Below are 23,333 nucleotides of genomic sequence, written 5' to 3'. Positions count from 1 at the left end.
AATGGCATGCTCGGTTTTCATTAAGCAGCTATCAACTGTAATTATCCCCCAATTCAAGAAGACCTTGCCATACCGGTAGGAGTGATCTGCCTTCTGAAGTGATAAGTACATTAATATTGCACGGGAATTCCATCTGGTGGTAACTGAAGTCATAATCCACCTTCTGCCAAGTTATCAGGTTACCCAGTGCTGTCACATTATGTACACCTAGAAAAGCAAGAAAACAGATGCTGACAGCTGGATGTAAACAATCGCCAGAGTTGAAATAGATTTTTCATTCAGGTTTTAATTAGCAGTTAGCAGAAACTATTACTTGGTCACAGTGGAAACAGCTTAGTTACTAAAATAACCTGAGATGCTAAACAAAATCAGCGCCTTTGAAGGATTTCAGGTATAAAGATGACCTGCCCTAATATTAGTGTAGTTTATGGGAAAGGTCAGATTATAAACATGTAAAAATATTTATGCAAAATTTGCTAGAGGGAATAAGGCTGTGGTTATCAGAAAGAGTTAAGCATGAGATTGGAATGGGTACCTTACTCAAGTGAGTAATTCAGGCCATCCCAAATGAATATGGCTAACGCTTTATTCCAAACCGCACCAGCGTGCATTCTGTATATTTTAGAAATGTGCTTTCAAGTTCTGACTTTTTGGTATCCTTATGGCTATAAAGTCTAGAGACCATAAACACTGCTGGCTCAGCTCTCCAATGGATTGACTTGAAGGGTGCAGGATCAGGGCCCTGGAGTTTAAATATACAAGCCTCAGAACCATACCTTTTCTGTACCAACCTGTTCCCCCACCCCCCAAATAAACCACACACACACAAATCTTTCAAGTCATATCGCAGGATCATGCAAGACCAGGAGTGCTTTTCCAGCACCACTGGCAAAAGCATAAAGCTCCAGTTTCTAGCCAAGGAGACGTGAGATACTGGACTTTTAATATACAGAAATAATTGAACTGGCTGAGAGACACCCATTTTTCCTAGCTTCAAAAGGCCATATGCTGAGGCTACTCTCTCCAGCAGGTTTAGATGGAATAAGTTCCTTTCTAACATTCATGAATATGGTATTAGCCAGACAGAAGAAGCTTTTAGCATGGAAGGAGGTTGCAGTGTTTGCTGGAGTGACATTTCATAGCATCAAGGAAACCCAGCAAGCTTCGGGATCCAAAGGCTGATCATGTGCATCATAGTGCACTTGCACTGGCCCTAAACAGCTGAGCTGGTGAGTGAATTTAACAGACCTTTTCATGTCATTCATAAACCACAATTTGTTCTCCACAACTGGCTGTATAACTGCAGTAAGCTATAAGTAAGTAGGCATCTCTGATATTGCTGCTGCTCAAACTAAGTCATCATGTTACTTTTAAACTGCATTAAGAACCACAGAATAATCCATGTTTTGCCAAATGAAATGGGAAACAATGTTAATCTATTATTACAAACCACTCTCTAAAATGAAAAAGTCAATTAGAGAAGCCTAGCATGATGGTGTTATTGTCTCTTGGGAAGTTCTGGAAGACCACATAGGTTAGGGGATTGGTGATGAGCTTTAAGAGCCTTTTTACTCTGTCGATGGTTAATTCTACACCTGAAGGTCTATAGTGACCAGAATAGTAAAGATCTTCAGATACCATGAGGAGTAGTTCAGTGTGAAAACACAGATCCAAGGGCTTACATGAAATAACTGGTGATTTTGGACCAGATCCTAGAGAACTGATATCACATCATAAAACACACTACCACAACTCACCAGGCATGAACTATTCTCTCACCCTAAAGTGGAATACTCTTTTGTACTCGGCCCATTTGTCGATGTGGGATAGCTTCCACTGTAGCTGACCCTGTTGCTCCAATTCTAAGTACAACTTCACTCTGCAGGGCTGTCAAACCAGGACTACGCATTTAAATTAAAAAACAAACCAGCTTTTGACAGATTCTCTACAGCACTCCCCTCTGTCTGTTTGTACATTACTTTTAAAATGGCAATACACTGACACTTTACATTTGGGGATAAGGGAACAAATCACTTTTGGAATCCAAGCAGAGAAGAACGCCTCATTGTGTAAAAGGTGTATTAGGCTGGCCAACTAAAATGAGGAACAGCAGAAAGATTAAATGGGAGAGAGGAACTGACTAAAATCTTTAGTTATTCCAGACTTCTGCTAGAGTCATTAAAATCAAACAAACCCATTTATTTAAAAAATTACAGCAAGTTCCTTCCAAAAAACAAACAAAAAAAACCAAACAAAAAAAAAACCCCACACCACCAGAAAAGACTAAGTAAAAAAAATGGAATTGAAACTTCTAGTTTAAAGATAGTTTGTTGAAATAGTGAAATCTAGCTGATAAAAATCAGATTTCTCCTGAACACCACCTGTGCCAAATGCTTTGTATCTTTCAGCCCAGCAGACAGTCATTAACAACTCTTTAAAAAGGCTGGCAAGCTGTGTATAATTTCCTTCTTTTGGGACTCCTTCCCCTCTCAATTCCTTAGTTAATTACAGCAACACAGTATCAACTTGAAATCTAAAACTGGCAACTTCTGTACAGTTTTAAAATTGTCTACATTGTGTCTGGCCTTTGGTCTCAACTGTTCAGAAATATACAAATTAACACTTAAGGTTCCTGGTTATTCCACTGTTAATACTTGTAAAGAAGATGAAAAGAGGTCTACAATAGGTATGGACTCACTAGAGCATCTCTTAACAGTGGAACTTAAGATCATGCATCAGGACTGTTTTTGATGTCACAAGCTCCAGGAGGGACAAGGTACCCTTGTTATACAAGGCTGATTAGGATGCTTCTTTTATTTTAATCACCTTCACTGGCTTCCTATTCATCTGTGTTTCAATTCAAAATTGGCCCCCTTGGATTTGTAGACACATAGCTTCTGCTCGCTTCACTTATCTGACCTTGTGTTCCAACCTGATGTCCCCTACCTGAACCTGGAAGATGGAGGGGGGAGAAAAGTGAATAAGCACCCCAAGTGTATGTCCCAGCTACCTGAACCCTTATTCCCCTGCCTCACTCCCCGCTATCAAATTACTTTTCTTCAAAGCTCACCTTAAGTCTTCCCTCTCAGTCTAGGTTATGATTCATTGCTTTATACAAAGGAGTGTTGTAAGCAAGACACAAGAAATAGTTCTTCCACTCTACTCAGCCTCAACTGGAATATTGTGTCCAGCTCTGGGCACCACACTTCAGGAAAGATGTGGACAAATTGGAGAAAGTCCAGAGGAGAGCAACAAAAAGGATTTAAAGGTCTAGAAAATATGATCTGTGAAGAAAAAATTGGGTTCGTTTAGTCTGAAGAAGAGAAGACTGAAGGGGGACATGATCACAGTCTTCAAATACATAAAAGGCTGTTATCAGCCTCTTTATAAGTTTTTCTCCTTAGTCACTGAGGACAGGACAAGTAGTAATGGTCTTAAATTGCATCAAGGGAGATTTAAATTAGAGATTAGGAAAAACTTCCTGTCAAGGTAATTAAGCACTGGAACAAATTGCCTGTGGAATCTCCATCATTGGAGGATTTTAAGGACAGATTAGACCAGTGGTCCCCAACATGGTGCCCGCGGGCACCCGCCGGAGCATTTATGTGCGCCCACCTGGTGCTCAGCAGGGGAAAGAAGCCACGGCCCCACGCCTGGCAGGGACAGAACTCCAGGGCTGCGGGCGCCAGTGCTCTCTGTACCCGGCAGGCGCGGGGCCGCGGCTTCTCTCTGGCTTCAAGAAGAGAAGCCGCGGACCCGCGCCGGCTGGGCACAGAGAAGTCAGAGGCTGCAGAGAAGCCGCGGACCCGCGCCGGCTGGGCACAGAGAAGTCAGAGGCTGCAGAGAAGCCACGGACCCGCGCTGGCTGGACACAGAGAACTCCAACGCTGCAGAGAAGCTGCAGCCCTGCGCCTGCCAGGCACAGAGAACTCCAGGGCTGAAGGCGCCAGTGTTGTGTGTCCCCGGCAGGTGCAGGGCCCGCCTAGTGCCCAGCAGGGGAGAGATGCCAGGGCCCCCTGCCTGCTGGAGACAGAGTACTTCGGGGTTGCAGGCTGCGCAGCTTCTCTCAGGCTTCTCGCTGCACTGCCCAGAACTGCCACCAAAAAACCCCCAAAAAACATTCCGCCTTTGCAGAATGGACCGAATGCTGCCCTGTAGCATGTGCTGACACAGGCACCTGCTTGCTCCGCTGCACTGATTCTGTTCATTCTTCCTGCACTGATACTGCTGTTTTCTTGTCCTTTGCAATTTATTATTTTTATTTTTTTTTAACATTTTGCTCCAAAATGAGTGGTTCAAATAAGAGACAACGTACGTATTATTTCAACCCAGAGTGGGAAGATTATTAAATATGATGTACAAATACAAAATAAGCCTTGAAAAATTGTTGGCTCCCGCCACACTCTTCTGAAAACATGAATGTGCTACTGGCCACAAAAAGGTTGGGGACCACTGGGTTAGACAAATACCTGTCAGGATGGTCTAGATAATACTTAGTCCTGCCTCAGTGCAGGGGACTGGACTAAATGACTTTTAAGGTCCCTTCCAGTCCTACATTTCTTTGATACACAGAACAAGTCACGGTTTACAAGATGAATTTTGGAAATCCATAATACACAAATGAAAACTACTTGTTCCCACACAGCATTCACTTTTCAAATGGAAAAAAAAAAGAAAAGAAAAAAAAACAACCTTAAGTGACTTCAGTGCTCAAAGGTGTCAGCTATGCAGCCAGGGGTTGTTCTGTTTTCTATAGGAAAGGTGCTATACAAAGGGCAGAAACGTAAGGTTCCCCACGCCGCCCCACTTGTGACTAACCCAAGACCTGAAAAGGCCACTTCTTCGGGGCAGGACCATAGCCTCAGGCTACAGCTTCATTTAATTTCTGGCCTTTTCTATTGAGAGAGCCAAAGAAGTCAGTTGTCCAGGTGTTCTTTGCAATGCAAGTACCGATGAACTAAGAAATCAGACTGAGCAGTACCAGCTCATTTCACAATGGTCATTTGCACCCTCTCCCAGATTTTAACTGCTCACCTACAGGTGAAAAGATTCCTAATTACCTACCTCTTCTCACTCTCTCTAGGAGCTCTATCTAGAGCTACCAGTTTTCACCTGAAACCTAGCATATTTTAAATTTAATATTTTAACTAAAACAAAATATCCAGATGCTTCCTGACAATAAAGCAGTAATAAGAGAAATAAAATACAACTGCCTTGTTGAACAGTGATCAGGCACGCAACTCCACATAACAAGGCCACAGACTGACAGCAAGCTAGTCTGGGACGTGAATCAGTTGTGATATCCATGGACAAAGTGTCAAGTATCAGAGGGGTAGCTGTGTTAGTCTGGATCTGTAAAAGCAGCAAAGAGTCCTGTGGCACCTTACAGACTAACAGACGTACTGGCGCATGAGCTTTCGTGGGTGAATACCCACTGTAGGATGGACAAAGTGGTTTTTCCCCACATAGCTTAAAATGTATTAAAAGGTTTAACTATTGGCACATAAAAGGTTTAACTATTGGCACATAACATCACTGTGTCTTGAAATGTACTAATTCAGTCCACTATAATGTATTAGGGCAAAGTCTTACAGGGAGGACAGGAAAACAAAGCATTGCCTACCTGTTGTGTCCAGCTGTCCTTGCTCAAGCAGGGTCTCGTCTATCACAAGGGAAGTGTTACTGGCCAGTTGCAATACTCCACTGACTAGGCGGTTAGCTGTGTAGTCCTTGTGTGGGATAAATCGTGAGTGATTCATGTTTTCTATGGTCATCTGCAGACGATAGGACTGCCAAGAACAAGGAAAATTATTAGCTAAGCAGGCAAATCCCCACTCCTCCACCTGCCTTGTTAGGGAAAAGTATCCTGCTTTAATAGGATCATTAAGTTTAGAATTCCAGAATACGTACAAAATTATAAGTACAATTAAATGAAATACACAGTAGATTTATGTAATCACAAGTTCCAAAGCTCTTAAAGGGAAAGAGGATTTCAAAGGCAAAACAATTTTATGATGAGTTAAGTTTTTTAAATAGTTATATATAGCTATGGGAATATCAGTACAATGTGCTGCAGTACTGCAAGCTACCAGTCAATATGGTCCCTGTTCAAATTACTGTGTTTTCTCTGCAGAAAACCTTTCAGGAATTTGTGGTCACTGGGGGGAGGGAGGAGGGAGAAATCTAGGTTCTCTCTAGGATGAAAGTTCCACTCTTAGTTGTTGGGCTATCCTTTAACCAGGTATCAGGAACCTGCCTCAAACTGAACTTAATTTTTGTTTAAAAAATACAGTTAACATTACAGCCAAAATCACTGCACAATCATAAATCCATTAAAGCATATTAATGCCATTCTTACTGCTGGAACAAGCTGCTGGATAATGCGGTATATGTGCTCTGTGAAGATACTATTTCTTGGACAGCCACTCAAGTTGACTGTGAATTTTCCCAGAGGAAGCACATCTCTTCTCGCATAGCTAGAAGAAAAAAAAAGATCTATCAGCTGAACACTTGATACAGGGACTGCACCCCGGTAAGTCCGAAAAACATTCTATAATCAAAATACACCCATAAAAAGAGCCCCAAGCTGTGCGTGAACCATAACCCTCATCACTTTGCTTATACGTCATTCCTTTTCTCACATCTTTGTTTTCTTTCTTGGGGACCGTCCGTGACTGTCTTCCTGTGTGTCTACACAGGATTAGAACATATGGGGTGCTACAGCACTATACATAGATGGTAGCTCGCACATGTAAAAATGAATCTCATATCAACTTATCTATGACCTTTAACACTAGATCAGTGACCGAACCATGAGAAATTGGACTAATTATGACTAATGTCATGGGGCACACACTCTTCCAGCAAGGCAGAAAGGGGCTTAAGGAGCATAAAAAGGAGTCCTGCCCAGTTGGAAATGACAGGCAGAGACAGCAGATGTAGTAGTCGTTTCTGCAACTCAGAAGGCACTGCAGGCTGGGCAGATCAGCAGCAGACTGGCTGGAAAACTGAGGCTGAATGCCTGCTTGACCACAAAACGGGACAAAGGGGTGCATTGAGGGGGCTGTGTTGGTGAGTATCTGAGTATCTGTTGCGGAGACAATTTGTCAGTTTGACCGTGTGCTTGATTGTTTGGAAAGTGTGAATTGGGAGTCCTTTATTCCAGGTGGGCCTTGAGGGGCCTGATTGTTACAGAAAGGCAGCCAGTTGCGAACCAGCTGAGCGGCGAACAGAGGGAGTTCGGCTGGGGAGAAACCACTGAAGCTTTCATCTTGCAGGCTTCTCTGAGTAGTTACTGCAACAGCTGAGGAAGCTCTTAGAAGGAAGGTAATATGGAGGGTGAGCAATCAGCTGTTGTGACCGGCACAGGATGTGCCACGTTTGTCTTTCTTCCACAGGACAGAAGCGACTTTGTCTGTACAAAGAGCAAGCTGGTCTCCATATTGGAAGAGAAGGTTCAAGGTCTGGAGAAACAAGTGTCAACCCTGCATTGCATAAGAGAAAATGAAGATTTCCTGGACGGACGTCAGGGTATGCTTCTACGGGCACAACATTCTGAGGAATCAGAGCAGGCTGCACAGAGGCGACAGAAGGACGGTGAAGAAAATTGGCAGCATGTAACCTCCAGAAGAAGAAAGAGGAGCGTCCATGTACCAGCAATGCAGATACAGGTGAGCAACCGTTTTCATATTCTTTCTAAGGTACTAATGCGGAGAGTGGATTAGATGATATATCTGAGGGAAGGGAGCAGAAGGAGACTCCACTGAGATGGAGAAGGGAGCAGAAGGCATGAGATGCACTGTCCTAAGGATGGTGGTTCCATGACCGCCATTCCCAAGAGAAGGAAGCGGGTGGTGGTGGTCGGGGAACCCCTCCTAAGGGGGACTGAGTCATCTATCTGCTGCCTGATCAGGAAAACGGAGAAGTGTGCTGCTTCCCAGGAGCTAGGATTCACGATGTGACGGAGAGACTGTCGAGACTCATCAAGTCCTTGGATCACTACCCCTTCCTGCTTCTGCACCTGGGCACCAATTATACTGCCAAGAATGACCTTGAGCAGATCACTGCAGACTACGTGACTCTGGGAAGAAGGATAAAGGAGTTTGAGGCGCAAGTGGTATTTCTTGTCCATCCTCCCTGTGGAAGGAAAACGCCCAGTTAGAGACCATCGAATCCTGGAAGTCAACGAATGGCTATGCAAGTGGTGACGGAGAGAAGGCTTTGGATTCTTTGACCATGGGAAGGTGTTCCAAGAAGGACTGCTAGACAGAAATGGGCGCCACCTAACAAAGAGAGGGAAGAGCATCTTCGCAAGCTAGTGAGGAGGCCTTTGAACTAGGTTCACTGGGGGAAGAAGACCAAAGCCTGGAGGTAAGTGGAGAAGTGGGATACCAGGAGGAAGCATGAGCAGGAGAGTGCAAGAAGGGAGGACTCCTGCTTCATACTGAGAAAGCAGGACAATCAGCGAGTTATCTTAAGTGCCTATACACAAATGCAAGAAGCCTGGGAAACAAGCAGAGAGAACTGGAAGTCCTGGCACAGTCAAGGAATTATGTTGTTGTTGTAATAACAGAAACCTGGTGGGATAACTCACATGACTGGAGTACTGTCATGGATGGATATAAACTGTTCAGGAAGAACAGGCAGGACAGAAAAGGTGGGAGAGTTGCATTGTATGTAAGAGAGCAGTATGACTGCTCAGAGCTTCAGTATGTAACTGCAGAAAAACCTGAGTCTCTGGATTAAGTTTAGAAGCGTGAGCAACAAGGGTGATGTCGTGGTGGGAGTCTGCTATAGACCACCAGACCAGGGTGATGAGGTGGACGAGGCATTCTTCAGGCAACTAACAGCAGCTACTAGATCACGGGCTCTGGTTGTCATGGAGGAATTCAATCACCCAGATATCTACTGGGAGAGCAATACAGCAGTGCAGAGACAATCCAGGAAGTTTTTGGAAAGTGTAGGAGACAATTTCCTGGTGCAAGTGCTGGAGGAACCAACCAGGGGCAGAGCTCTTCTTGACCTGCTGCTCACAAACAGAGAAGAATTAGTAGGGGAAGCAAAAGTGGATGGGAACCTGGGAGGCAGTGACCATGAGATGGTAGAGTTCAGGATCCGGACACAAGGAAGAAAGGAGAGCAGCAGAATACGGACCCTGGACTTCAGAAAAGCAGACTTTGACTCCCTCAGGGAGCTGATGGGCAGGATCCCCTGGGAGAATAAAATGAGGGGGAAGGAGTCCAGGAAAACTGGCTGTATTTTAAAGAATCCTTATTGAGGTTGAAGGAACAAACCAACCCGATGTGTAGAAATAATAGTAAATATGACAGGCGACCAGCTTGGCTTACCAGTGAAATCCCTGCTGATCTTATACACAAAAAAGAAGCTTACAAGAAGTGGAAGGTTGGACAAATGACCAGGGAGGAGTATAAAAATTTTGCTCAGGCATGCAGAAGTGAAATCAGGAAGGCTAAAACACACTTGGAGTTGCAGCTAGCAAGGGATGTTAAGAGTAACAAGAAGGGTTTCTACAGGTATGTTAGCAACAAGAAGGTGGTCAAGGAAAGTGTGGGCCCTTTACTCACTGGGGGAGGCAACCTAGTGACAGACGATGTGGAAAAAGCTAATATACTCAATGCTTTTTTTGCCTCTGTCTTCATGAACAAGGTCAGCTCCCAGACTACTGCACTGGACAGCATAGTGGGGGGTGGGGGGGAAGGTGACCAGCCCTCTGTGGAGAAAAAAGTGGTTCAGAACTATTTAGAAAAGCTGGGTGAGCACAAGTCCATGGGACAAGATGCACTGCATCTGAGGGTGCTAAAGGAGTTGGCGGATGTGATTGCTGAACCATTGGCCATTATCTTTGAAAACTCATGGCAATTGGGGGCAGTCCCAGATGACTGGAAAAAGGCTAATGTAGTGCCCATCTTTAAAAAAGGGAAGGAGGAGGATCCGGGGAACTACAGGCCAGTCAGCCTCACCTCAGTCCCTCGAAAAATCACGGAGAAGGTCCTCAAGGAATCAATTTTGAAGCACTTCAAGGAGAAGAAAGTGATCAGGAACCGTCAGCATGGATTCACCAAAGGCAAGTCATGCCTGACTAACCCAATTGCCTTCTATGATGAGATAACTGGCTCTGTGCATGAGGGGAAAGCAGTGGACATGTTATTCCTTGACTTCAGCAAAGCTTTTGATGGGGTTTCCCACAGTATTCTTGCCAGCAAGTTAAAGAAGTATGGGCTGGATGAATGGACTATAAAGGTGGATAGAAAGCTGGCTAGATCATTGGGCTCAATGGGTAGTGATCAATGGCTCCATGTCTAGTTGGCAGCCGGTATTAAGCAGAGTGCCCCAAGGGCCGGTCCTAGAGCTGGTTTTGTTCAATATCTTCATTCATGATCTGGAGGATGGCGTGGACTGCACCCTCAGCAAGTTTGCAGATGACACTAAACTGGGAGGAGTGGTAGATATGTTGGCAGATAGAGAGAGGCTACAGAGGGACCTAGACAAATTAGAGGATTGGGCCAAAAGAAATCTGATGAGGTTCAACAAGGACAAGTGCAGAGTCTGGCACTTAGGAGGGAAGAATCCCATGCACTGCAACAGACTAGGGACCGAGTTGCTAGGCAGCAGTCCTGCAGAAAAGGACCTAGGAGTTACAGTGGACAAGAAGCTGGATATGAGTCAACAGTGTGCCCTTGTTGCCAAGACGACTAACGGCATTTTGGGCTGTATAAGTAGGAGCATTGTCAGCAGACTGAGGGACGTGATCATTCCCCTCTATTCGGCATTGGTGAGGCCTCATCTGGAGTACTGTGTCCAGTTTTGGGCCCCACGCTACAAGAAGGATGTGGAAAAATTGGAAAGAGTCCCACGGAGGGCAACAAAAATGATTAAGGGGCTGGAGCACATGACTTATGAGGAGAGGCTGAGGGAACTGGGATTGTTTAATCTGCAGAAGAGAAGAATGAGGGGGGATTTGATAGCTGCTTTCAACTACCTGAAAGGGGGTTCCCAAAGAGGATGGATCTAGACTGTTCTCAGTGGTACCAGATGACAGAACAAGGAGTAAGGGTCGCAAGTTGCACTGTGGGAGGTTTAGGTTGGATATTAGGAAAAACTTTTTCACTAGGAGTGTGGTGAAGCACTGGAATGGGTTACCTAGGGAGGTGGTAGAATCTCCTTCCTTAGCAGTTTTTAAGGTCAGGCTTGACAAAGCCCTGGCTGGGATGATTTAGTTGGGGATTGGGCCTGCTTTGAGCAGGGGTTGGACTAGATGACTTCCTGAGGTCTCTTCCAACCCTGATATTCTATGAATGGTAAAAGATTCACTAGAACAACAATGAAAACAGATTTCCACTTAGACCATAAAATGTCCTATTTACACAAGCATTCTTTGTGCCATTATGAAGTTTACTAGGCCTACCATATATTCAGGTTTCCCATATGCTGGGTACTAGGATGAAATTCCTGATCTTCAAATAAGCTATTTGAAAATTGGCCAGGTCATTGGGCAGGTATCACACCCGCAACACTGTTGGCTGTTCAGTGCAACATACCTGACAGCTACACGCAAACTGCTTTTTCTCTCAGGTGTATGTATATAGGTTCACATTTTCCAGGGTGACTCATGATTTTGGGTGTTCAACTGGACATACCTTACAGGAGTCTGACTTTTAGAGGGCTGGTGTTCAGGTTCTTTTTTAAGGCATCTTAAGTTGGGCTATTAAGATCACTAGTGGTTTTTGAAAATGTAGATAACTTTTTAGTGAACAAGAATAAATCAGAGAAGAAAAATGTCAGTCATTCTGTAAAGTAATGGTTCTCAACCCATGGGCCACTTGCGGCCCAATCAGCACAGACCTCTGACATCCTTAGCACTGTAACTAGGGCAAGGCGAGAGGGGTACCTGTGCTGGGCACAGAGTCAGCGGAGGGGTGTGTTTGTGCAAAAATGGGGTGGTGCAGGATTAGGCCCAGTGACAGCGCCCCCTTCCCCCAGCAGGATTGGGCCCTGCAGCATCAGCAGGAGACTAGGGTGCTCAGTGCTCCCCGACCCTGCAGGATCGTGGTCCAGTGACACTGGCTGCAGCAGGATCCCTGGCACTAGGGCCACAGAGGCAGGCAGGCAGGGCAGGCTGAATGGCTGAGCTAGTGCAGGCGAAGTAGAAGACCAGTGGGCATGGGGAGGAGGGTGCAGGGGGCTAGGGCTGCAGGGAGGGAGGTGCAGGGGCCTGGGGCACATGGAGGTTTGCCAACTTTCTAATTGCTGAAAACAGGACACCTCTGCACTGCCCCTTCCCAGAGGCCCTGCCACCAGCTCCACCTCTTCCCCAGGCACTGCCTGCTCCTCTCCCCCCAACCCATCACTCACTCCCCGTCCCAGGACTCACTTGCCACCTGCAGCACCAGGCTGGGAGGAGCTGATGCGGAACCTGCCTGCCCAAATCTGGACACAGGAGGGATTGGGGGGCGGGGGGCGGGAGGGGAGGGTTGGTCCATAGAGTGAGGACACAGGGGCAATTGAAGCATAACAGGGTTGAGGTGGTTGACTGGTCCCCGGAGCAAGGGGCTGGGGGAAATTGGAGCACAGTGGGGTAGAGGGGGCAGACAGGATTCCCACTCCCCCCCCCCACTACTTCTTCACTGGAGAGTCTGGAGCCAGGTCCCAGAGCCAGCCAGTTCTCTCCATAAGGAGTCAGCAGAGAGCAGTTCCTCTAGGCCAATGGTTCTCAACCTGCAGCCCATAGGCTGCTTGTGGCCTAGTCAGCACACAGCTGCTGCCCATATGACATCCTCAGAGCCATACAGGTTGTATATTGCATGGATGCGACCCACTTAACACAGAGAGCTGCATATGCAGCCCACAGTGGTAAATAGGTTGAGAATCACTGCTCTAGGCTGTAACAGCAGCTGCTGCTCTTCCTGCCCCCTGGTGGTGGAGGCTGGTAGCTGGATTCTTAGTGTCCAGTCAGCAGTGCTGACCAGACACTGCCAGGCTACCTTTTCAACCGGACTTTCCGGTTGAAAACCGGACACCTGGCAACTCTAGGAGGGGGATGCTGCCAGTGTATGGGAGACAGAATCTAGGTAGGGGGACTGGGTGCAGTCCCTGTATGGGAGACTGGGAGCATGGGAAACAGTCCCTGTGTGGGTCTTTCTTCCCTGGATAGGGCCAGTCCAGTGTTGTGTGTGTGTGTGTGTGCGGGGAGGGGGGGTAGTAAGAGAAGGGACTGTGTGAATGGGAGACAGTCCCTGGCTAAGGAGGCACCCCACACCAGGCAGGGCTACCCATCTTTGCAGACAGGCTCCACAGCAGCATGGAAATGAGGGTGGCAATATGCCATGCCTACCTTACAGTAAATTAATTAATTTTAACAGTTAGTGTTTTGACTTATTTTGCTAATTTAAAATGCTCTTGGTAGACATTTGCCAGTGTTGAAATGAAAGGTACTATATCGATTTGAATGGTATTGCCGTCACATAACAAATCCTAAACCTTATTTATTTATTTATTTAAAATAGATGTACAGGTAGTATATATATTGTATGGATGTGGCCCACATAACACACAGAGCTGCATATGCGGCCCACAGTGGTAAACAGGTTGAGAACCACAGCTCTAAATTATTAATGGAAATGTAGTAATACCATGTCCTGCTCACACACAGAGAAGAGATTAGATAGGAAACATGACATCTGCATTGGTTTCATATATATCGCTTGAAGATTTTAGTCTAATCTAAGGACAGAATAAAAAAAAGGTGGAGAACGAACAGAAGTGGGAGGGACTTTGTCAACTCAAATGCTAGGAAGATACTAAGCTTTGAAATTAGCCTTCTTTAAAATCTATTTGGACTATGGACAATAATCTCTGCATTTGTGCCTAATACAATGGGGCCCCTCAGTTGGAGCCTCCCTGGGCACTACTGGAATATAAATACTTATACCATCTCTGCTGAAAAAGTTATTCATAGACTCTGACAGACTGGCAAAAATAAGCAGGTAATATTTTTTAAAACAAATACATTAGGTGTTCTCAGCAGGCATCTACGTACTTACACTGTGGAGATGAGATGCAATATAAGGTACTCAGCAGCCAAGCTGTCTCCTAAGAGAGCATGAGTGAGGAATCCAAGCAGTTCTGCTCTAAGTGGCGAAAGTTCCATCATAAAACTAGACACAACTGACAAAGCAAAAGACAAGTGTCAGAAATACCCCGCATCTGTTTCCCCTCCTCTTCAAATGAGGCTTACCTTATGTTGCAATATCACACACTGGGAATGGTGAGTGGAAAAGAACAGCACTCTACTCTGTGAGTGAAGTTTCCTCATTTACTAGACTTTTCCTACCTTTTTTAGATTCAGGACACTATTCCTTGCTCTGCAGATTTGAGATGGAATAATTCCCTCTATTTAGACTTAGGGTATATCTACACTATCTGCTGGTTCGGCAGGTAGCGATCGATCTATTGGGGATCGATTTATCGTTTGTAGTGTAGACGTGATAAATCGATCCCTGATCGCTCTCCCATCGACTGCTGAACTCTAGCTCAGCAAGAGGCAGAAGCAAATTCGACGGGGGAGTGGCGGCCGTCGATCCCGTACCGCGAGGACACAAAGTAAGTGATTCTAAGTCGATCTAAGATACATCAACTTCAGCTACGCTATTCTCGTAGCTGAAGTTGCGTATCTTAGATCAATCCCCCCTAGTGTAGACCAGGCCTTAGTGTATCTAATTAGAGTGATCTTACCCAAATGGGTCTTCTTTCCTAGACTACACAAATTCGAATCAGTCTTTTTCACTATGTTGTTTTATGCTCCATTGTTGTGCTTTTTTGTATCTTGCTTTTTGCCACACCATTCCTGAACTCTGGTGACCATAACTTCATGCAACTTAATTGTTTTGTCTTAGAGTGGTGCCCTGAGGCCTCCATCAGAGCAGAGCTCAGTGTGCTAGGTGTTATACAGTGCTAAGACAGCTCCTGCCCCAAACAGTTAACAATCCAAATTAACCTGAATAAGGGGAGGGGGAACTAGGAAGGCAATAGTATAGTTACAGATACCAGCTATATGCACAATTTACAAGTTTGGGCCAAAATTTTCAAAAGCTGAAATCTGAAATAAGGTTCCTAAACAAGTTGGCCGACTATCCATAGAGCCAAGTAAACAGCAACTCATTGACTTTTAGACTCCTGTTTTTTGAAAGTCTTGGCTCAAGTCTTTTGTCATTTGGATAACAATAAATGAGACATTAATTACCTCGGTTATCCTTGCTTGCAATAGAAACAGTCACATCAGGGATATGAAGAGCTAAACTATTGCCTCACTTATTATACAGATTTCTATGGCATGCCTATCTTCCCCCTCACACACACTTTAATATCTGAATGCCATTACTTGATTTTATTTTGAACATTTTATTTAGAAGATCCTAAGGTATATTATAAAAACTGAGAGCTAACATATACAGAAGTTCCACCTGACATTGTCAGCCTCTGTCACATGTGCCCAATTACAAAAGACTAAGTTCTGAATTATTATAGTGTATTCCTGCATCACAACCAAAATGTTTGACTGTTATTTTCCATTTGAAGTATTTAAAGGTACCTAAAGCTCATAACAGTTATGAAAAAAGTGAGTTGAGAGGAAGTGGTATATTATCTCCTTGGGAATTACAGGAGCATATAAATTCTCACATTCAGAGAACGTTATTTTTATTTTATCAAGGTTTATCTCACACTGATACAAACAGAGTTTGGCTTGAATGCTGTCTAATCTCCTCTGGCAGCATTTGCACTCCTGGGTTTACTATGCTTATCAATATGGAACAAGCTATTTTCAACAAATAAGGAATCAAAGGCGATTTTAAACATTAAAGAATACTCAAAAACAAAGGGAGATAAGTAATCATTTACCAATCCACAATCCTCTCAATGCAGAGGCCAAAGCTATGTTTTAAAGTGTTACCAAATATACCAGTCAATGGAAAATTTTAATATTTCTGCTTCTTACAATTTTTGCAGCAAGCACCAGTGTATCCAAGTATAGCCCCTCAGCAAGAATTGGGAACACAAAATTCTCCTTTCACTTCACTACTCCAAGGATGCGGTTCATTCCCATTTCCCTTCCGTATGCCTTCACTCCAGCCAAACATGTGGTGTACCCAGCCTCTCAGGACTGGAGATGGCAGTCCTTTAAGGATCAGGATTTAAGGGGAGACAAAGCTGTAAAGACTCTCCCAAAAGACCAAATTAAGCAGCTTTGCAATAGATCTCCAAAGTCTACCAGCCAAGAAAGAAAAAGTCACAGGCATACCAGGGTTGGCCATAAGCAGAGCTGGTCACAACTCAGAATTTCCATATTGTGGGGAAATTTCAATATTTGGTTTCATTGCAAAAAAAAACAAAGACAGCTGTTTTGAAATTTACCCAGGACACAAATTCCATAAAGTGTTCATTTTGGCACCACATGAACATTTGGAGTTTGTAAAGTATCAGCAGGTAGCCGTGTTAGTCTGTATCCACAAAAACAACAAGGAGTCCAGTGGCACCTTAAAGACTAACAGATTTATTTGGGCAAAAGCTTTCAGGGGTAAAAAAACCTCACTTTTTCAGATGCATGGAGTGAAAATGCAGGCATTATATACTGACACATGAAGAGAAGGGAGTTACCTCTCAAGTGGAGAACCAGTGTTGACAGGGCCAATTCAATCAGGGTGGATGTAGTCCACTCCCAATAATAGATGAGGAGGTGTCAATTCCAGGAGAGGCAAAGCTGCTTCTGTAATGAGCCAGCCACTCCCAGTCCCTATTCAAGCCCAGATTAATGGTGTTAAATTTGCAAATGAATTTTAGTTCTGCTGTTTCTCTTTGAAGTCTGTTTCTGAAGTTTTTTTGTTCAAGAATAGTGACTTTTAAATCTGTTATAGAATGACCAGGGAGATTGAAGTGTTCACCATGTGCTCCTCAGGATCTGGCAGCAGCCATAAAACTGACCAGTCTGGTAAATTTCATAGGTAAAACTGACAGGAATGTCAATTTTAGCCATCAGCAGCTAAACTTCCAGGACTGGGGAATGTGCTGATTTCCCCCAATATGCTGATTTCCTTAGAGTCAGAAACCCAGGACTTCCAGGGTCTGCGGCTCCAAGGCAGTTATGCTGCCTGCCTTGCCATGGTGAGTGACCCAGGATAGGGGACTCCAGGGCTTCCAGAATCCCAGGCCAGCTGGTTCCTGGGCTCTCTAACTCAGGGCAGCTGGTTCCCTGGACCCAACTGGGTGCTCTTAGGGCTTGCAGGTTCTCTGCTGCAGAGCTAGGAGCCTAGACCCTGAGAAGCCTGCTCAAGCCTGGGCTGCCAGGCTCCCTGCCACAGAGCCTAGACCCTGAGAACCCTCAAGGCTGCCAGGCTCCTGGACCAGTTGACTCCCCAACTCTTATTTTTTGGTTTTAAACCATGAGTCTATGAGCTTTCATGGCTTTTTTTTTTTTTTAATTCCATTAGAGTGACTCAAAACAAAATAACGCTGCCACCTTCAGCAAACAGCAAGTTATTTCCACAGCTTTCCCACATGTAAACTGGGCTGGAAAAAAACAATAGACAAATCTCAAGACACTTACCAAAATTAGTAAGTGAATGTAGCAGCAACAGATACATATATCTATGGGCTCTACTGTGTTGTGTGTTCTGTTTGTTTTTTGGGCTCCAATCTGTATGTATTCTGTTTATTCCTTGGACTCTGCCATCGGAGAGTTTCCACAGCTCTTCAAATTACTATCAAGTGGAGTTCTATATAGACATACATGACATCTTAAACACTCTGAAAGCTGTGGAAGGGTTCAGGTTTTGAAGCCCACACGTACAATACACCTTTCAATTAAAAATATGAAAGGGTTTCCAAGATGATGCTGAGCAGATCATACTCTCTGAATCAGCAGTTACTCAGCAAATTGATTCATAGATCTATGCTGCTGCTACATTCACGTACTCATTTTAGTAAGTGAATCTTGCAGAATTATGCATTTTTTTCCAGCCCAGTTCACAAGTTCAGTGCAACTATTTCAATATGATCATAAAGAAAACCCTCCTCCAATCCCTGCCACAGACTCCTGGAGGAGAAGATAATGAAAATAAGAACAGGAGCTATATTCTGTCAAACAAAAACTGAAATGTGGTAATTCAAAGGATGATCCAATTTAGCTCCCCACTGCTTCTTTGCTCTAACCCCCAAACTGTTTTTCTGATATAACATTTAATGTTCAATTATGTTCAATAATGTTAATTGCCACCTTTATATAAATATTTAAGTAACTTATTTTGCATGTTAATTTCATGGAATGCCAAGATTTTTAATGATAAAATAGAAAAGTGGTCTATGCAGAAGAAAATATAGTTCATAAAACAAGGCCTAAAAAAAATTAGTTCTGGTTAGAAATGCCAGTTTACTCTCAAACATTATTGGGAAACAAGCAAGAGTTTTATTATTAATGATGGTTAAGAAGCTGCCCTCCATCTCAGATGGATGCAACATAGCAGCTGCATAACAAAAACAGGATTTTTAAAAATTAAAATGTCAATATGAGTAGGAATTAAAAACCCACTCATCCATTTGTTGAATAACTGCTGACTTGGGAATAGTATGATCTGCTCAACATTCCCTTGGAAACCCCTTCAGATTTTTAATTGAAAATGGTGTTATACATTTGGTTCCAAAACAAACTGCCTTCTACAACTTCCTAAAGGTTTAAGGTGAGTCAAACATAATATCTATACAGGACTCCACTTGACAGTCATTTTAGAAGCTGTGGAAGTTCACAGATAGAGTCCAAGAGAGACACACAGATGGAGAGGAAAAATACCAACAAGAGAAAAACAGAAGCACGTGCCACAGTTTTTGGTGAATGTTTAAAAACAATCAAATGGGCAACTAGTTGCATAATTTTTTTTAAAACTTATCTCCCTTTAAGCTCCTTGATAGTACAGACATTCATTATATATTTTATATCCACAAGTGTCTACATACTTCAGATTTACCTGCTTAGCTAAGCTTTAATAAAAGTAAAATGTTCAAAAATAAAATGATTCCTCATTTGAAAATGAATAAATCTTGCAATTTGTACAATAGTAGATTGGGTTTTGAGACTTACAGAATGAAGTCTCTAATCATGACTACTTCAGAAGTAACTCTTCCTAAAACACTTATCACCATGTCTGAGGCAGCTGAGTATAAAGTAATGCAGCTGCCCGATCCCTTCTGAGTCTGCTTTAAACAGACTCTACCATTGCTGCATTTTCCTGCCAACAATTACGTTTTTTATAGTAATGAGTGGTTCACTCTAGACTGCATTGTACTAATCTGTGATAATGTAAGGTTCCATTCACCAGTTCAGATACTTACAGCTTTTACTCTCCTCTTCATTAAGGCAGGCAGGCAATAATGGATTAATGTGCTGTAATTTCTGTGCCAAAATCACATGGATTCTGGGGACTAATGAGGCAGGAGGACTGCGTACTCTCTGTTCTTCTACTGTGTCCATACACTCCATAGGATCAAGTGGTGATGCGTTCTCCCTAGTAAATGTAATAATTAAACTGAGCTTGAAGACATTCTATGCAAATTCCCCTGCTGTTGTCAAAATGAATCTGGAATCTATTCCAATAATGTTACACATAAACACAAGCAACATCCCTTCCCGGCTTCAGTTTACTTAAGACTACATTTAAACTAATTCAATTTATTATCAATTTTAATTATAAAAGCTTAATTGAAAGATTTTAGGTATTTATAAAAAGACTAGAAATGCAAAATACATGAAAATCCTATACACTATAAGCACTGACAATATAAAACTACTAAATTGGATTTACACAATATAGGCTGTTGTCTATATTTCTGAAAATATTTGGAGTATACAGGCTTTAATTTGGTAAAGGAAGCAAATCCCTAAATCATTCCACCATTTAAATGAGAGATCTTAAGTATTCTTTGTGGTAACAGGTTTCTGTTCAGCAGGTATTCAATGTAGACATTGTAACATTTGAGAAAATAAAGCAACTTTACTTTACAAAGTCTATCCTGTGTGGATACAGAGTTCCAGAAGGTTGCCAGATTATCAGTCTTGGACACTTAAATTTTCTATATAGCCACAGAACATGTAGTGCAGATGCAGTAAAAAATTCCCATTAGTGTGCCCCGACCCTAACTTGGAGAAACCACCCTTTGAGGTGAGAAAACAGGTCAGACCTCATGAGTATTCAATTCTCAGTCTCTGAGGCCTTCCAAAAGTAGCCCCAGGTTTTTTATTTTAGTTTTTTTATTTTGATATGGACACTGGAACAAAGAGACAGACATTAGATGGCAACAAACTTCAGTCACTACTGACTTGGACTGGATTTGCACCAGAGACAGGTGAAAGGCTCTATAATCTATTATTAATCTTTAGAACCCTACCAAATTCACAGTCCATTTTAATCAATTTCATGGCCAGAGGGTTTTAAAATTGGTCAATTTAACATTTTCAGATGGTCTTGCAATTGTGGGGGTCCCGACACAAAAGAAGGTTGTAGGGGGGTCACAAAGGTGTTGCGGGGGGGAGGGGGAGGAGGAAAGAAGGGTCACAGGATTGCCACTCTGAAGGCAGCACAGCCGCGGAGCTTCCTGCAGCCTGGGGAGGTAGGTCTGATCTCTCCTTGGCGCCCCCCTCCCTTCCCCCGAGAGCGGCTGTGTAGGAGAAGAGGAAGTCAAGTCCCTCTCCAGTCCAGCAGACTAGCAGCTGGAGCCCACTGAACAGCAGGAACCCCTGGCTGAGGCAGCCCCAACCCTACTCTTCCCCACCCCTCCAATAGCTAGATTTAACAGGGGTGGTCTGATTTCACGGTCCCCGACATGTTTTTCACAGCCGTGAATTTGGTAGGGTCCTACTAATCTTCTAAGCCCCTCCTCCTTCTTTTGGGCAATATCTGTTCTTCATTAAAAGGACTGTAACCATCCTTTTCTCTTTCTACTTCATACAACAACTTTAAAGTTCAAAATCCTTGCTGAATTCCACCATTTTCTCTATACGTAATATGACTGTCAACAGTCAAATACATTTGATTAGGCATATTGAGCCACCGCTCTGGCCTAGCCTACTGTTGGGCAGATTATAAGCAAAAACAGCTGGCTTTGCTGGGTTACCTTTACAAGCCTGTCTGGCTCTACACAAGGATTCAGACATCAAGGCTGTAACATACCAAAAAGAAAATGTTCAAAGGATCAAGATTCTGAACACTTGCATCAATACTACACGAACTGACATATTGGATGAAGCCTGTGATCCATGCACTCCAATATCTAATCCTTGGGCAATTCTGTGCGTTGCGCAAGCACAGAATTAATGTTCCCCAGAGATTGCCCCAAACCTCCCCCGGCCAAATAATTGATTCTGATGGGGAGATGAAGGGAAGCTGCAATTACACCAGGGGCTTGTGGCACCAGAAGAGCAGCAGCCAGAGAGAGGGAGGGGGAAAGAGGATGCCTTCCTCACAGCACCCTGCTTTGTGGCCAGGTGAGGAAGCACAGGATACGGGTGGGGGGGGAGGAGGGGATGTACAGAGCGGGGTACATGGGGCTGCGGGGTGGGGAGTGTCACAGACTGGGGTTTAGAAGGGCTAATGGGGGGACAGACTGGGGCGGAAGCACAGGAACTAGTGGCATGACAACATTGAACCAGGCATTGAATGGGAGTGGGGGTGCAGGACACATGGGGATGGGGCAGCTATGCCTGGCTGAATGGAGAGTGGGAGATGCAGGGAGGAGGGGAGATGCAGGGCCACATGGTAACAGGGGAATTGGGCTGCAGGGCAACGTGGGGACATGCAGATATGCCTGGCTGAACGGGGAGTGAGAGTGAAGGGAATCATGGGGGCACATGTGCTTGAATGAATGGGAGGGGCTAAAGATCAGCCAGAGTTGATATGGGGGAGGCTCCCCAAATCCTTAACAATCCCTCTCCACCTTTCCCTCCACTGCAAAAAAACCTGTTCCATGCTTCTCCCATCTACACCCAACAACCCTTGAGGGTCACTCCCAGGCTCCTTCCCAGCAATTACTTCCTTCTCCCTCAGCTCCTCCATTACCCCAGACTCCCCCAAGCTTTTGGGCTGCTTCGGAGGGGTGCAGAAATTCGTTTCAGTATTGTCGTTTAAATTACTTATTACTCAAATTTCTGTATTAATAGGCTTAGTACGGAATCTATTTGTCAAAAAAGATTTCCTGAATCTTGTGTGTTGTCTGTATTGTTACAGACATACATGCTGACAGGTATTTTGAAATAAATTATCAAAATAATTGAAAGGGGCATAATTATATTGTGTTATTTTGACAAATAATATATATAAAATTCTGCAAAATATTACAACATCGTGCACAGAATTTTAATTTTTTGGCACAGAATTCCCCCAGGAAAAAAATATCTTCTCTCCAAAATTGGCTAATACAGTATAATTCAAAGAAAGGCACTAGGAACCCACGTGGACAATCATAAAATAACATGCCCTTTAGGGAAGTTTCCTCCTAAATCTCATCAGTTAGTGGTTGGCTTGCACCATGATACCAGGCTTTATGTACCTTCTATTTTTAAAAAAATGTTATATAATGTAACAACATTTTTTATATAGATGTCTAATCAATTTTTTAGATTTTACTAACCTCGGTCTCTCTACCTATCTAACCTGTGGCAGTGATATGTACAGATTAATGGTGCATTACATTAAAAGAAAGAATTTTCCTTTATCAGTTTTGAACCTGTTTTAATTTAATTGGAGGTTCCCTTGTTCTTGTTTTCTGAAATGGTAAATAAGAACATCTGATACCACTTCTTTACACTATTCAGTATTTTCTATACATCTTTCATGCCCCTATTTATTTCCTCTGTAAAGTAAACAGTCCTAATTTCATATTCTCATATGGAAGACACGACACCAATCATTTTCACTGCCTGTCTACAGGACCATCTCTCTTTTGGCTATACTTTTATAGGAAGTCTATTTACCTGGTCCTGAAGTAAGTTTCTCTAGTCTAATTCCAAGAATTTATCCAGCACTTGAGGGAAGAAAAAAAAAAAGGTACATTTGCTGTCCCTTTGTTATAGAAGCTAATTGTAATGTGTCATTAACTCCCACACATCATTCTGAAGTTCCTTCAAATCTCTTGGTCCTGTCCTCTTTATACATTTGTTTCAGTACTAACACTTGATACCTCTGTTTGATACTGGGGCAGTCTGGGAAATATGTACAGCCATTGCTCATGCGGTACCTGTTCTGCGGACAAAGGACTTCAAGTGCCAGGCCTGTCAA

General features: G+C 43.6%; 1 protein-coding gene across 1 annotated transcript in view; it reads right to left on the bottom strand.

The window, feature by feature from the left end:
- LOC123373930 (minichromosome maintenance complex binding protein) overlaps nucleotides 1-23,333 on the bottom strand; it is a 38,580-nt gene that overhangs the window by 2,917 nt on the left and 12,330 nt on the right. The window contains exons 9-13 of the mRNA XM_045023220.1: nucleotides 19,396-19,568; nucleotides 14,061-14,184; nucleotides 6,359-6,476; nucleotides 5,624-5,789; nucleotides 74-207 (exon numbers count right to left, since the gene is read on the bottom strand). Coding sequence (XP_044879155.1) covers nucleotides 74-207; nucleotides 5,624-5,789; nucleotides 6,359-6,476; nucleotides 14,061-14,184; nucleotides 19,396-19,568 — 715 coding nt within the window. The remainder of the gene's footprint in view (nucleotides 1-73; nucleotides 208-5,623; nucleotides 5,790-6,358; nucleotides 6,477-14,060; nucleotides 14,185-19,395; nucleotides 19,569-23,333) is intronic.

This window comes from Mauremys mutica, chromosome 7, assembly GCF_020497125.1.
Source record: "Mauremys mutica isolate MM-2020 ecotype Southern chromosome 7, ASM2049712v1, whole genome shotgun sequence".
Classification (NCBI taxonomy): Eukaryota; Metazoa; Chordata; order Testudines; family Geoemydidae; genus Mauremys; species Mauremys mutica.
Note: the sequence above shows the minus strand (reverse complement) of the source record. Positions and strands in the feature narration are given on the sequence as shown.